The 16,096-nt window shown below is 38.1% G+C and overlaps 1 protein-coding gene across 4 annotated transcripts in view; it reads left to right on the forward strand.

Annotated features, from left to right (window-relative positions):
* Window positions 1-2,158: 2,158 nt before the first annotated feature.
* Window positions 2,159-16,096, forward strand: part of ints6 (integrator complex subunit 6) — a 358,666-nt gene continuing 344,728 nt past the window's right edge. For 3 of the 4 annotated variants that reach the window (XR_014532883.1, XM_083537722.1, XM_083537723.1), the window contains exons 1-14: window positions 2,159-3,290; window positions 3,369-3,446; window positions 4,572-4,721; window positions 6,474-6,563; window positions 7,916-8,099; window positions 9,431-9,550; window positions 11,286-11,434; window positions 13,132-13,284; window positions 13,468-13,600; window positions 14,630-14,724; window positions 14,865-14,975; window positions 15,104-15,310; window positions 15,437-15,563; window positions 15,643-15,785. Coding sequence is in view for 3 of the 4 variants with exons in the window: in XM_083537722.1 (XP_083393848.1) it covers window positions 3,180-3,290; window positions 3,369-3,446; window positions 4,572-4,721; window positions 6,474-6,563; window positions 7,916-8,099; window positions 9,431-9,550; window positions 11,286-11,434; window positions 13,132-13,284; window positions 13,468-13,600; window positions 14,630-14,724; window positions 14,865-14,975; window positions 15,104-15,310; window positions 15,437-15,563; window positions 15,643-15,785 (1,851 nt within the window). In the remaining variant the exon portion in view is untranslated. The remainder of the gene's footprint in view (window positions 3,291-3,368; window positions 3,447-4,571; window positions 4,722-6,473; window positions 6,564-7,915; window positions 8,100-9,430; window positions 9,551-11,285; window positions 11,435-13,131; window positions 13,285-13,467; window positions 13,601-14,629; window positions 14,725-14,864; window positions 14,976-15,103; window positions 15,311-15,436; window positions 15,564-15,642; window positions 15,786-16,096) is intronic. The other variant, XM_083537724.1, reaches the window with a different exon arrangement.

The following is a 16,096-nucleotide window of genomic DNA, read 5'->3' on the forward strand; positions in this document are numbered from 1 at the left end:
AAAAGAATAGACGAATAGACATACTATAGTATACAAGTATATACACAACACAATGTATACAATACAAATAAGGAAAAAGTACATACAGTGGGTACGGAAAGTATTCAGACCCCCTTAAATTTTTCACTTTTTGTTATATTGCAGCCATTTGCTGAAATCATTTAAGTTCATTTCTTTTCCTCATGAATGTACACATAGCACCCCATACTGACAGAAAAACACAGAATTGTTGACCTTTTTGCAGATTTATTAAAAAAGAAAAACTGAAATATCACATGGTCCTAAGTATTCAGACCCTTTGCTGTGACACTCATATATTTAACTCAGGTGCTCTCCATTTCTTCTGATCATCCTTGAGATGGTTCTACACCTTCATTTGAGTCCAGAAATTTTTGATTATACTGATTGGACTTGATTAGGAAAGCCACACACCTGTTTATATAAGACCTTCCAGATCACAATGCATGTCAGAGCAAATGAGAATCATTAAGGTCAAAGGAACTGCCTGAAGAGCTCAGAGACAGAATTGTGGCAAGGCACAGATCTGGCCAAGGTTCCAAAAACGACGACCAGAACCATTCCTAGAGCTGGCCGACCGGCCAAACTGAGCTATCGGGGGAGAAGAGCCTTGGTGAGAGAGGTAAAGAAGAACCCAAAGATCACTGTGGCTAAGCTCCAGAGATGCAGTCAGGAGATGGGAGAAAGTTGTAGAAAGTCAACCATCACTGCAGCCCTTCACCAGTGGGGCTTTATAGCAGAGTGGCCCGACGGAAGCCTCTCCTCAGTGCAGGACACATGAAAACCCGCATGGAGTTCTCCAAGATGGTGAGAAATAAGATTCTCTGGTCTGATGAGACCAAGATAGAACTTTTTGGCCTTAATTCTAAGCGGTATGTGTGGAGAAAACCAGGCACTGCTCATCACCTGTCCAGTACAGTCTCAACAATGAAGCATGGTGGTGGCAGCATCATGCTGTGGGGGTGTTTTTCAGCTGCAGGGACAGGACGACTGGTTGCAATCAAGGGAAAGATGAATGCGGCCAAGCACAGGGATATCCTGGACGAAAACCTTCTCCAGAGTGCTTTGGACCTCAGACTGGGCTGAAGGTTTACCTTCCAACAAGACAATGACACTAAGCACACAGCTAAAATAACGAAGGAGTGGCTTCACAACAACTCTGTGACTGTTCTTGAATGGCCCAGCCAGAGCAATGACTTAAACCCAATTGAGCATCTCTGGAGAGACCTAAAAATAGCTGTCCACCAACGTTTACCGTCCAACCTGACAGAAATGGAGAGGATCTGCAAGGAGGAATGGCAGAGGATCCCCAAATCCAGGTGTGAAAAACTTGTTGCATCCTTCCCAAAAAGACTCCTGGCTATATTAGATCAAAAGGGTGCTTCTACTAAATACTGAGCAAAGGGTCTGAATACTTAGGACCATGTGATATTTTAGTTTTTCTTTTTTAATAAATCTGCAACAGTGTCAACAATTCTGTGTTTTTCTGTCAATATTGGGTGCTATGTGTACATTCATAAGGAAAAGAAATTAACTTAAATGATTTAAGCAAATGGCTGCAAAATAAAAAAGAGTGAAAAATTTAAGGGGGTCTGAATACTTTCCGTACCCACTGTATATACTATACAAACTTAAGAAAAATACACAAATCAATTATTATATATTATATTGACATTCTATGTCAATATAATGCTTTCATTTATATATGGACAGCCTGGATGTCACTATTATGAAAAATGTTACAGTGTACCTTTACCTTTCAGATTGCATCCTGCAGCTCATACTGACCTAAATCAAATACATAAAATATGTACTCTGCTGTCCCACTTAACAACAGAAACAATGTGCAATTGTAGATCTCACATTTTCTGCTTATACTAGCAATTATAATTTAAATTTCCTCTTTTCCTCTATCTAGAAATCACTATAGGTGAATTGGTGGTTCTTTGAACACTAGATAACAGCCAGAGGCCCTATACATTTGTAGATACTCTCATGGGTGTTGATGTGGAGACTGCATACTTTTTGTTCTTAATACCGTCTGCAGCATCAGCTCTTTACCTGGAACCTACTCACTGGGTGTCCATAGGGTCGATGACAGTTTAATATGAACAAATAGTGAGCCCAGTGAAACTAGTAATGTCAGACCCTGCAGAGTGAAAATAACAAATTAACAGTTAGTCATTATAGCTAACAAGTCACCATAATGTGGAGAAAAAAGAGAAGGGAAAACTATTGTGTTTCACAACTTTGGAAGACTAAACAACCTTATGGATTGTCGTCACAAGCTGCGATTGACAGCTTTAAACGTGTCATGTGTCCCAGCAATGGGCTTTAAACAATGACTCTTAATATAACAATAAAAACGATTATAGAATCATAAAGAAATGGCATTTATATAGCTTTTATATAGCATTTATATATTATTTCTATTGGAATAAATGAATACAGTCTCCTTACTGCATATCTTTTATGGTACAACAGGTATTCATAGCAAATTTTACATCAGTCATTTTTAGGGCTTTTTGGTAAGGAACATCTTATTACCATTTTACACCAAAACAACAATAAGTAATATTCATAATTGTGGATGCCACATTCTAACAAAACCTTTTTTTAAATAGAATGATAATAGTTTGTAAAATGTATTTAGCTGGCAAGTGTAAAAAAAAAAGCCAAGACAATGTACGATTTGCATATGATAATAAGGCTCCCCGAAATTACCAATCAGCGAATTCGTTTTGGACAAACGGTGGCGTAACGGCGAAAGGGGCGGAGCCTGGCCTGAGCCCAGAGTTAAAAGAAGTGAGGCTGGGAAAGAGGTTTTCTAGTCTCTAAGTTGCACCGAAGTAAAAATCTAGGCTTATTATTTCAACTTCCTACCAAAAAACACGTATTTACCCTTGAGTATCACTAATCTTTCCCCCACCCAAGGGTTTTTGAGAAGCTTTACTCAAGTTTACAACGCAGCAGGGCAAATATTTGCATTCAGCCAACTATTTTTATACACTAAGGATGCGTAAGACAGTTAGCATTAGCAGGAGTGTTAGCTGACGGCGTGTTGACTAACAAGCGGCAGAAGGGAGACATTTGGGCTCATTTTTATTCCTTTGTTTGACCGATTAGCATTGACATGTAGAAGGTGTCATAAAATCAACACGATGCCTGTGATCCTGTTTCTGATAGACACGTCCGCCTCTATGAACCAGCGCACCCATTTGGGCACTACCTATCTGGACATTGCTAAGGGTGCTGTTGAGACTTTCCTTAAGGTAAATGACAGCGCAAACCTAAATAATTAGCCTTTTATTATCAGAATTTTCCTGATTTTTGTTCATGTTTCCACGCAGCTCAGGAGTAGGGATCCGGCTAGCAGAGGAGACCGATACATGCTAGTTTCCTTTGAGGAAGCTCCTGTGGGGATAAAGGTAGTGTTTTACTGTAATGTTCTCTTCGAAAACACGACTTTTCTTTTCCGTTTGAGTTGTTGCCGTGATATTTCCTTCGATTGTGCCCGCTGAATAGTACAATATTCCGACAAGCAGCGACATTTCTTTCACAACATGGCCGACATTTTGTTCTTATCTGAGATGCAAGGGAACTACGTAGGGCAGAAAGGGCCAACATTTTTTTCCAGCGATGGATGTGTAGATGCAGGGTAGAAAAGGTCATAATTAACGAGGTAGGGTTCATAACTAAACCAGCACAAAAGTGAAACATTTAGGAATTAATTATAATTAATTTGTTAGAAACGTAATGACAGAAATACAAACAATTTTTTCAGTTGCACATAAACACAGCTTACAGTTTAATTATATCAAACACTAGTTGCAGTCTAAAACACATTGCATGGATTCGTAATTGCAGCGGGTCAAGGAACTGGATCAAGTTCACACTAACATGTCAAAATATGGGAAAATCAGTTTATATAAAGTCATTTTTTATTTCTTTTTTTTTTTTTTCATTTAGTGGCTATAAATTTGTTTTAGTGAATTAGATCACCTCCCAAGTGTAGTCCAGTTTTTTGTTCAATTTTGCAATAATTTAGATTTAATGTTGTAGAAAAAGATCTTGAATTTCACAAATGTATAAATTGTAAGAACATAAGTTTAAAACTAAAATCTGATTGCAATGATCTGATTGCAGAAATAAAGCCTACCTATTTGCTTCTTTGTTTTGAAAGTTGGGAATTATGAGCTAATTTGTATACCAAATGCATGTATTCATTTGTCTACATCTACAGAGGCTATTAATTTTTTATTCAAAAAAATCAAGGATATTGCACACAAAATGAATGACCCACACTCTGATAACGCTCGTTTTTCCTAAGTCATATAATGAAATTGGTCATGGACAGCCCCATCAGTATTATTAACCAGTGCATAAAGATTGCTGTCAGTGGCACAAGCGGATGACCTGTAACCATCTGTTACAAAGTTATATGAAGTTCATGACTGATATTTTCATGTTAAAATACCATCCATTTTCTGGGATGTACTGTGAAAGCATCCAGGAAGCATTCTAACCCTTCTGTTCTCTCTCTCTCTTCTCAGGCTGGGTGGAAAGAGAGTCATGCTACCTTCATGACTGAACTGAGGAACCTGAAAGCTCTTGGTTTAACAACATTTGGCCAGTCTTTAAGGACTGCTTTCGATTTGCTCAACCTGAACAGATTAGTTTCAGGGATAGACAACTATGGGCAGGTATGCAATCTGATATATATATATATATATATATATGTGTATATGTATGTATGTATAACTTAAGTTTTTATTACTTAAAATATGCAAAAGCCACATAAGTTTAACTATAATTTTGACATTTTAAAGCCTATAGTGGCTTTTAACAAATTCCCTTTTTTTTGGGTTGTTTCTGTAAAAAAAAAATTGTCTGATTAATCCATTATCGAAATGATCATTAGTTGCAGCCCCAATACAAAGGCAGCTTCATTATGCAATGGTTTACATGGTTTGGAGTGAACGGTTTAAAATGGTCTAGAGCTCTGACCTTTACCCTTTTAATAGGGGGTGTCAAACTCAGGCCCACGGGCCAAATATAATTTCCAGATTTGGCCTCCGGGCCTGAGTTTGACATCCCTGTAATAGGGTACAGGTTAGAGCTCTAGACCATTTTAAACCAAGATCATATTAAATGTGTATTAGAGCTGCCCGCCAGTATATAGCGCATACACCACTAATACTACTAATCCCAGAATTCTTTGTTAGTATACAACATTTATTCAAGCTCAGTTTGCTACACTCTGATTGCTTGAAGTCAGATACCTGCATCTCTTCTTAGATACAAGTGCATCATGTGTGGGGTTTAGGCTCTAAGCTGAGGAAATCCTCAGGATTGAGTGAAGGTGTTCATCAGTCGTCAGTCGAGACAGCTGAAAAACTTTGAATTTATCCCGCGATTTACCGATTTTGAAGCCCAGAAATGCAGATTTGAACTGCTCAGTAATCCGTTTGTGGTTGACGTGGAAAACGCATCAACCAACCTCCAAATGGAGCTGTTTGAACTCCAGTGTAGTGACACGCTCAAGTCAAAGTACGACTCTGTGTGTGCTGCACAGTTTCCATGTTTCCTCCCCAACACACTGCACCAACTCAGTGTCTAAGCTGCTCAAATCCTCTCTGTGTTCACCAGCACATATGTGTGTAACTGTTCTCTTTAATGAAGATGAACAAAACCCCACTCAGGAGTCTCACTGATGAACACCTTCACTCAATCCTGAGCATTTCCTCAGCTCAGAGCCTAAACCCCACACATGATGCACTTGTATCTAAGAAGAGATGCAGGTATCTGACTTCAAGCAATCAGAGTGTAGCAAACTGAGCTTGAATAAATGTTGTCTTTATGCACTTTTTTTATTGAAGGAAATTATTATTAGTTTTGGTTGTTTTGTTGTTGCCCTGTGAAAAAAAGATTTACATTATAAAGGAACTTGAAAAGAGAGAGAGAGAGAGAGAGAGAGAGAGAGAGAGAGAGAGAGAGAGAGAGAGAGAGAGAGATAATAAGAAACGAATACCACTTATGTGTCTTATTTTCAATTTAATTTCTCATGTGTTTATAATAATAAACTTTGGTTGTTCCAGATTTAATGTTTATGCAAAACTAAAGTTTGTTTCCATATAAAAAGATTCAACATTACTGATCTGGAGAGACGGAAAACATGCACAATTGCAGTAAATTTTTCTATAAATATTGAGTTTGGCCTGCGACTTCGTCCCAGTTTTTAATTTTGGCCCACTGTGAATTTGAGTTTGACACCGCTGCTTTATTGAATACGTTTGGAATGAATTGTTATGCTGACTGCACTGCTTTTTTTTTTTTTTTTTTTTTTAATCTCAAATTTTAGGGTCCACAACATTTTGTTTGTATAGTGTTTTATTGTGTTGTTTTTTCTAAAATTGTCAGGGAAACTCAACTGTAAGTGCTCTGTCTGTGTGCAGGGAAGAAATCCGTTTTTTCTGGAGCCTGCCATCATAGTGGCGATTACTGACGGAAGCAAACTGACCAGCATGTCAGGAGTGCAGGAAGAAGTATGATGTCATTTATTGAATACATTAACATTTCAATGTCCAAGCAGTTACCTTGAATTGTTCCATGACATGTTTTATTTTTTTATTTTTTATTTTCCCTACTACATAACTTTATCTTTAATTGTTTTTCTAGCCTGACTATGATTAACCTCCTCTTATACTGGCATGTATGTAGCAGTGTGCAGTATTGAAAGAAAAATAGAAAGAAATCTCAACGTTTTCTGGAATTTTGCGGGATCAGATACAAACTTTCTTTCGGCTTCTCCCATCAGGGGTCGCCACAGCGGACCATCCGCATGTTTGATTTGGCACGTTTTTACGCTGGATCCCCTTTATAACACAACCCTCCCTATTTATCTGGGCTTGGGACCAGCACTAAGAGTGGCTGGGGTTGGTTCCCTGACCGGGCATCGAACTCGGGCCACAGCGGTGAGAGTGCTGCATCCTAACCACTAGACCACCAGGGACCTCGGAATCAGAGCAGATGATTTCCATAATTCAAAAGTTTTATTTATTTATTTTTTCTCTTTTCTAATATATTGTATTAGCTCCCTTTTATGAAAATAGCATACTCATTTATTTGAACAATATATTGAAGGGAGGGGTATTTATTATTTAAAACTGAAGCATTCAAGTTAGAACAACAAAAATCACCTCATGCTCGAGAGTTTGCCGTTATGACCTGTACAATTAAGGCACGCTGTTTCACTTCAGTATTTTCTCCCAGGCAATATGTAACATTTTTAAAGCTGTTTAAACCCATCTCTCTCACCCGATTATACTGGCACCATGTCTCTGGCAACGAAATTGGTGACAGTGTTTGTTATATCTTGCCATCTTTTTGCGATTTCTCTCTGTTTTACACTGTCTGCTGCAGGCACATCGTGTTCCTGAAGCTTTTTATAATCCTCATTATCAGTGCAGTGGGAAGTTAAAGGATAGTAAAAACATCTGACCTTTCAAAACCAAACCGATTGCATGGAATTTGAGGTTGCTGGTGTTTAGATAGTTTCTTTGCTCATTTTAACTACATGCACAGTAGTTCAACACAGTGAATTTGTGAAAATTAGTGACATACTCAATAATTTGATTTTGCATATCTTTAAAACAACAATTACGTTCCATATACGTACTCTCAGTGAATGTCTTTAAAGGCCTTAGAAAGTCATCAGTTTCTTTTCTCTTATTCTCTAGTATAAAATAAGGTAGATTGATATTGGAATATACGAGTTCTTTTAATCTTTTTACAGGAAATCCAAGGTATTAGCCCTAATCAATCAACTTTTGAGGCTTTTTTTTTCTAGTTTTAAAAATGTTTAGCCATATTTCTGGTTTTATTCCCTTTCATTCAGTTGCATTTACCCCTGATGACTCCATTGCCAGGCAGTGAGTTGACAAAGGAACCGTTCCGCTGGGACCAGCGCCTTTTTTCCTTGGTGCTCCGCATTTCAGGCCATGCCTCCTTGGAGCCTGAACAGGTGGGCGGTGTCCCAGCCGATCCCTCCCCTGTCACGCCCATGTGTGAGGTGACAGGAGGTAAAACTTACTGAATTTTGTACTTGTAGTGAAAAATCGCATGCTTTGGATATAACATTTACATGGAGCATTTTAATCGGTTTAAATGTCCAATCCATGTGAAAATGCTCCATGTGAATGGAATAAAAATTTAATTTTAATCGGTTTGAGAGGGTTGGGATCAACCTTTCTATAAACTGAACAAAATAAAAATTCTGCTTTGTAAACGATTTAAACTGATTACATTCAGAAGATATATCTAAACTTTTTTACTGGTCTCACTGTTTCGCACAGCTTCCCAGTTTGTAAAAAAAAAAAAACTCATCTAAAAGTTTAGTTTCCATTCTAGGTCACTAAATTCCAGCAATACAACCCACTCCCACCAGTCCTTACTTACAGACCTTACCAGGGAAGGGTAATACTGAGATGCTCCTTAGAGTTGCGCAGCCACCTCATACATTCCAGCAGTAGTATGCTTACAAATTCATACTGTTGCTTGATTAAGAGCAGCAGTTTACATAAAAATAGCAGGATTACAGGAATAGGAGTCCACCGAAACTTTCAATCTCAATAAGTTTACTCGGAATGACATGCATTTCAGAATTACTATTGAACTAGAGTACAAGTTAAAACAGAGAGTGGTTTCATTTATTTTGCATCAGTAAGATTTTACAAGAAAGTGCCAGACGAAGTTCATGGTATTAAGATGTTAACACGGCTACCACAGCTGTGTCTTTCAAAGTCAAATGAATTAATTTAAACTGCTAAAAGATTAAGCTTACATACACGTACAAAACGCATGTTTTAAACAAATGGAGTTGGGTCAATTTATCTATCAATTGCGGACAAGTCCTGAAAATAGCTGTGTCTGAGAGTGAGCAATGTGTGACTGTATGAAAAGACAAAAATTGTTCAGTTCTGTCCTTCATTTTAAATGTAAGGTTTTAATATCTTTTGATCATAAATCTAACACTTTAACCATTGAGCTACCACATCCCCTTTTTACGTTTGTTTTAATGATAAGCAATTATACAATTAAAAAGGCAACGAATATTCATTCTATTCAATCATTATTGCCTCGTTATAATAAATTGTTTGTGAATGCAGTTTAGTCTGCTGCTTTTATAAAAAACTGATGTCATGTCAGTTCCTTCAAATGAGACATTCAAATCATTTATTCTGTGTTCATAACTTTCTGTAATTAAAAACTGTGTGTGTGTGTGTGTGTGTGTGTGTGTGTGTGTGTGTGTGTGTGTGTGTGTGTGTGTGTGTGTGTGTGTGTGTGTGTGTGTGTGTGTGTGTGTGTGTGTGTGTGTGTGTGTGTGTGTGTGTGTGTGTGTGTGTGTGTGCAGGTCGCTCGTACAGTGTGTTTTCACAGCGCATGCTAAACCAGTGCCTGGAGTCTTTGGTGCAGAAAATCCATAGCGGAGTCGTGCTAAACTTTGAGAAGACAGGACCCGACTCTCCTGAAGGTAACTTTGCTTTGTATAACTATCATAGCTTCTATTAATAAATTCCATATTGTTTATGTTTTGTTATTTTAGTGTCTGGTTAAATACATATCTGATGTTTAAACCATTTTATGAAAAAAATATAATAATCATTTTAAATTTCATATATGCAACGACTCAGAAATGTTGCAATCAGGGCACTGAAAAAACAGGACAAGTGGTACTAAATGAAACAGCTGGAGGAACATTTTGCACCTAATTAGGTAAATTCAGGAGGCAGTAACATATATTTGGTATTTAAAAAAATCTTGTAGAGGGAGACTCACTCAGTAGTACATATAGACATAGGTTTACTGTTCTGCAAAAATCTGTGACTACAGCTGTGGAAAACAGAATGATGTTTATGAACATCCCATTTTATTTTTATATGTGTTCTGGCCATCAAATTCAAAATTGCCTTATTTCTTCCTTAAAATGGTACATTTCCTAAATTTAATCATTCAATATTTATCTATTGGGAATAAATCATATTTTGAGATTTGCAAATTACTGAATAATGTTTTTATTTACGTTTTATACAGTATCCCACATTTTTTTAAATTGGGGTTGTACAGCATCTCACAAAAGTGAATACACCCCTCACATTTCAACAACTATTTTAGTAGATCTTCTCAAGGGACAATACTATAGAAATGAATCTTGGATATATTTCATAGTCAATGTGCAGCTTAAATAGAAGTACATGAAAAATAACATGCAGCCATTATTGTTATGTAGCACTGCCTTTAACCTCCTGGGCATGGAAATCACCAGAGTTACACAGGTTGTTGCTGGGATCCTTTTCGGAGGGTCCCAGAGTTGCTTCTCCACCTCCTGCTTGAGGATGCTCCACATGTTTAATAGGGTTCAGGTCTGGTGATGGCCACTCCATCACCTTTATTTTGGTGGTGAGTTTTGGCTCATTTTCTGCTGTTTGGCCCAATTTCTGAAGGCAGGTCATCATGTTCTGGAATCCATGTTTCCCTCAATGATCTCCAGCTCCCCAGTACCAGCAGCACTCATGCACCCTGAATCATGATGCTTACACCACCATGCTTGACTGTAAGGCAGTCACAATTTTTTTGGCACTTCTTTTCAGGGTGTCAGAACACATGCTGGACATCATCTGAGCCAAACAAGTTTATCTTGGCCTCATCAGTCCACAGGACTTGGTTCCAGTAATTCATGCTCTTGGACAGGTTTTCTGCAGCAAAGTGTTTGCAGGCTTTCTTGTGAGCCAACTTTAGAAGTGGTTTTCTTCTTTGATGATGGCCGTGCAAACCGACTTGTTGCAGTGTGCGTCGTATGGTCTGTGCACTGATGAGCAGACCTTCCGCTTCTGCAACTTCTAAAGCACTGCTGCAGCACTCATGCATCTTTTTTTATTTTTAAGCAGTTTCTGCACCTGATCCACAGCATGAGGACTCTCTGTATGACCTTTCTATGTTTTCTCTGAAAAAAGCAAGTCAAGTTCATGTTCCTATTGTCGTTTCGATTTCATTTGTTGAGTTATTTTCAGAGAACAGTAAATCCGTACTGCTATACATGCTGCACATTAACTATAAAACATATATCCAAGTTTCATTTCTATAGTATTGTCCCTTGAGAAGATCTACTAAAATAGTTGCTGAAATGTGAGGGGTGTACTCACTTTTGTGAGATACTGTACATTTTCTGTTAACAATGTGGTCCTAATGAAGTTTTCAATTCTTTTCAGATGGTCTGTCAGAAGCCAAATCCGGCCACCAGCCATGGCACAGTTCCCATAAGCTCATTTATGTGCGCCCCAATCCCAAAACAGGAGTTCCTGTTGGCCACTGGCCCATTCCTGAGTCCTTCTGGCCTGACCAGAACTCCCCCACTCTGGTTAGACACACACACACACACAACACATACATATTGACGTAAAATGTAAAAAGAAATGGCTAGCAGGCAAACATACTATTTTAATGTATTTTTTAATTTTTTTTGTTAAAAACAAGTTTGAATACATAAAGTGTGAAGGGAGTTAAAAATCTATTGCGATACTCAAATTTGATCCAGGTAAAGCAGGGGTCACCAACCTTTTTAAAACCGAGAGCTACTTCTTGGGTACTGATTAATGTGAAAGGTTACCAGTTTGATACGCCCAGTTTTCAGTTTGATCTGAAATAACATATTTGCTAAATTTTTCCCATGCTTTGAACCTCGGGCTTAAACAACGAAGCAGCTAATTTATGGATTTTTCCTGGGTTTTTCCCGGTTTCACAAGCTTCAAGACAAAAAACTGAGCCCCATAACATTAGACCAATGAAATTCTTTATATTAAATCACGCTCCCACTGAATCGGGCCGCACCACATCATAAATATAAAGGATGGTACTCTGATGTTTGACCTGCCACTCACTCACACTGGCTACAGGAAATGCGAATCATTCGTCACTCTGAAAACAACCAGGCATGAAAAAACACACTTCACCTGTGTTCTGAGCTGCACGGCATCGGGAGAAAAACTTCACCGGTGGTGATTTTTTTTTTTTTACGCACGACGATGACAAAAGATAAACTCTCGAGAGAAATAGTTGTGAAAGGAAGGAGAAAGACAGTGAACAATGACTTTCTTGGTAGACTACTGTTTAAATACAAGCCGTTGTAGCGCGTTGAGTCTGGGTCATGGGAGAGCTCGCTAACTCCAGTTGCAACAGAAATCATATAACCACAGACAGGTTTCCAAAACTCATGCTTTTTTATTTTTCTTGGCAACAGCGTTATGGGTTAGTTAAAGAAACTTAGAAATGAGCATCAGAAAATAATGACATATTCTTCGGTCTTGCACACATGCAGTAACACCGGAAAAATGCGACGGCAGGCTATTCCCAAAATGCCGCTCTGCTTTTAAAGGAGCCACAACATATTTTACCGTGTAACAGACACTGTCTTTCGTTAAAGCCTGTGTAAAGTTTATTTGTTTCAGTGTAGACTGAGAACAGGCTTATAGACAGGTGCGGCTTATTTATGTTCAAAATAAAAATATTTGTAAAATTCAGTGGGTGCGGCTTATATTTGGGTGCACTTAATAGTCCGGAAATTACGGTACTGATATTCATCTATGTGAAGACACTGATTATCTTAATAATTTCTCATAGTAATCATCAACAAAGATTTAACAAAGTAGTTAACTATTTTTAGAAAAGGCCCGCGGGCTACTCATGCACAGAGAGCATGCGTTATTAACATTATTGGTCATATGGTTATCTTTATAGTTAATAAAATCTAGTTTTTAAATTACACCAGACTTGTACTTGTGTGCTGTAGTTCCAACATGGGTTTGATGCATATAGAACATTTACATCATATATTCTTTATTGACATTGTCATGTCATACCTTGATCACTATATAGAGCAAACAGTAAATTACACGATTTGCTCAGTGTTTTTATTATTTTATTTTTTTTACACTTCATGTGTCAGCGATTATGCATTATGTTTTATGCTCAATCTTTAGACTACCGTTGAAAATCTATTCTTCTCCTAATCTATTGATCTCTTTTGTATCGTGTGTGTGTGTGTGTGTGTGCGCATAGCCACCACGAATGGCCCATCCACAGGTGCAGTTTTCCTGCTTTGAGGCAGAGCCCATAGTTATTGATAAAGTCCCATTTGATAAATACGAGTTGGAGCCGTCTCCTCTAACACGCTACATTTTGGAGAGAAAGTCACCACACACCTGCTGGCAGGTAACATGCTCTTTGTGTTTATATGGCACCCTAGTGTGGTTGAGGAGTTAATGAATGTTCAACCTAAAACAATCGTCACTATTGTGGTCATAAAAACATAATTTTAGGTTATAAACACACTAAGTAGTATGTTGTAGTATGGTGTATCGTGTGACTTATTTTTTTTTTTTATGTTGTGTTTAGGTTTATGTAAGTAACAGTGCCAAGTATGGTGAGCTTGGGCACCCTTTCGGCTACCTGAAGGCAAGTACAGGGCTCAACTGTGTCAACCTTTTCATCATGCCCTATAACTACCCTGTGATTCTGCCCCTCCTCGGTAAGTGCCTTCATGCACACACACACGCACACACACACACACACACACACACACACACACACACACACACACACACTCTCAACCATGTGCCCTACATCTGCCTTTGAGTGCATTTTAAAGAATCAGTAACATAACATGAAATGTTACTGTGTTGGGTTCTAACGGTACACAAAATTCACGGTTCGGTACGTACCTCGGCTTTTAAGTCACGATTCGGTACGATTTCGGTAAGGTTAAGGGGAAGAAATGCAAAACATTAAATCGCTTGTCATCTTTTATAAACTCAGTTTATTATTAATAACCTCTGTGAACATCAACAGTTAAAATGTATTTTAAAACAGTTTTAAATAAAATGCATTCATGGTTAAATAATATATAAATAAATATATTTATTAACATTTTATAAAATGTAATAAATCAATGCAATACACTTTGATTATTTTGATTGAATTTGCACAGATGAAATTGGATTAAATAAAAATAAACGGAAACATTTTATTTAAATATTTTACATTTGTTAGACCCCATTTGGTTAATACAGTTCTACTTATTTCAGTATCTTAAACAAATGTCTTTTCCTTCAATCCTTCATTCATTCACTCCCTTGAAATGTGGAATTGTCAGGATTTCCTCCTTCTAAGAGAAATTCTTGAAGCTGGACATAAAAGAATTCATAGCACTAGCGTTAGCGCAATGGATTCTTTGTTTTCATGCATGCGCAAAACAAATAAAACAAGTCCAGTACAGAGTGTGTAGCCACCGTGACACTGCAAAAACTCTAGTTTCTTTTTTATACCCCTGACATTGTTGTGTATGTTTTTAAGTTAATCATAGTAATAATAAAAATGCAGTGCTAGGCAGAGACTAAACAAACTTGCGGTCCGCCACTTAATCCGTTCCTGAGGGAACTCGGATTGTAATGATTGCACGAATGCCCTGTACGTAAATTTTGTTATGAATACATCTACCGTTAGTTACACAGTACTGTGTAAATGCTTTGAAGTCACTTGTTGATTCGTCTGTCTGTAGATGACTTGATTCGAATTCACAAATTCAAGCCCACTCCAAAATGGCGTCAGTCCTTCGAGAGCTACCTGAAGACCATGCCACTATACTACATCACTGTGAGCAGTCACACACACACACACACACACACACACACACACACACACACACACACACACACACACACACACACACACACACACACACACACACACACACGCCACTTGCTTGTGTGTAAAATACTTTTGGCTGCTTTCAGCCCCTGAGGAAGGCACTAAGAATGATGGGAGCACCAACCCTGCTGGCCGAAAGCATGGAGTATGGCCTTAGCTACAGTGTTACATCATACTTGAAGAAACTTAGCCAGCAGGTATTTCCCAGAAAACACAATTTAATTCTCTTGAATCCTAACGTTATTCTGTAGTATGGTTTATTTCAGTAAGAAAAAATTGTTTTGTGCACTTTTTGACTAGTATGTGGCATGTTTGTCTGTTCCAGGCGAAGGTAGAGGCAGACCGTGTGTGTGCATTAGTGGGAAAGAAGACTGGGCCTGATATGGGGATCAAGCTCCGTCTTCGAGGCTCCGCCCTCTCATTAGCTCACAGAAAGGACTTTGCACAGCTGCTGCAAGGCATCATGGGAGATGGGCTGCTTGAAATCAACCCCAAAGAGTTTTCAGGGTTCCAGCTGGCTGTCCTCAACAAGGTGTCTTATTATTGTCTTAAATAATTTTGTATTAAATTTACAATGGGTTAATTAATAAACAAGTAAATATACTCTATCACTAAAAGCAATTAGTCATAATTATAATTCCTTTGTCTGTGTGTTTAGGCCATGAAACCACAGGGCCTGCGGAACCCATATGACATACCCAGGATTCAGCTGCTGGACCAGCTGAGCCGCATGAGGAGAAATTTTCTAAATGCAAGGACGTGTGTGCTGAAAAGCCAAGATGAAGGTGACAATTTATTCTGCCTTCCCCAGCACCCTTCCACTGTTTCTACCCTCTATTTCAAATTTGCTTCTTTATTTTTTAGATCAGCTACATAGCGTGCCCATAGCACAAATGGGCAATTATCAGGACTTCCTGAAACTGGGCCCTGCCCCCTTGAGAGAAGCTGACCCAGACCAGCCCAAGAGACTGCATACCTTTGGAAACCCCTTTAAACTCGACAAGAAGGTGAAATCTAAATCAGTCTTTATTTATCTTTTTTCTTTGTTGCATGTAATAGCAGTTGTAGGTGAATTAAGTGGTCTTATTATTAAACTTGTTTAACATTGCATAGTGCAGTGTGCTAGATTTCAGCTTTGATAAATATTTCAAACTTATGACCTGCTTTTCTTTAGTAACATTATTTCTGATAGTTTAATAAATCAAGTTTAAGATTTACAATAGCTTACTGCTGCACTGCAGTCTTTTCTCTTTCTTTCTATTTCTTTGTTCCTCTGTCTTGTCCCTGGCTACTGTACATGTATGTCTGAACATGCATG

This window comes from Silurus aristotelis, assembly GCF_946808225.1.
Source record: "Silurus aristotelis genome assembly, chromosome: 3".
NCBI lineage: Eukaryota > Metazoa > Chordata > Actinopteri > Siluriformes > Siluridae > Silurus > Silurus aristotelis.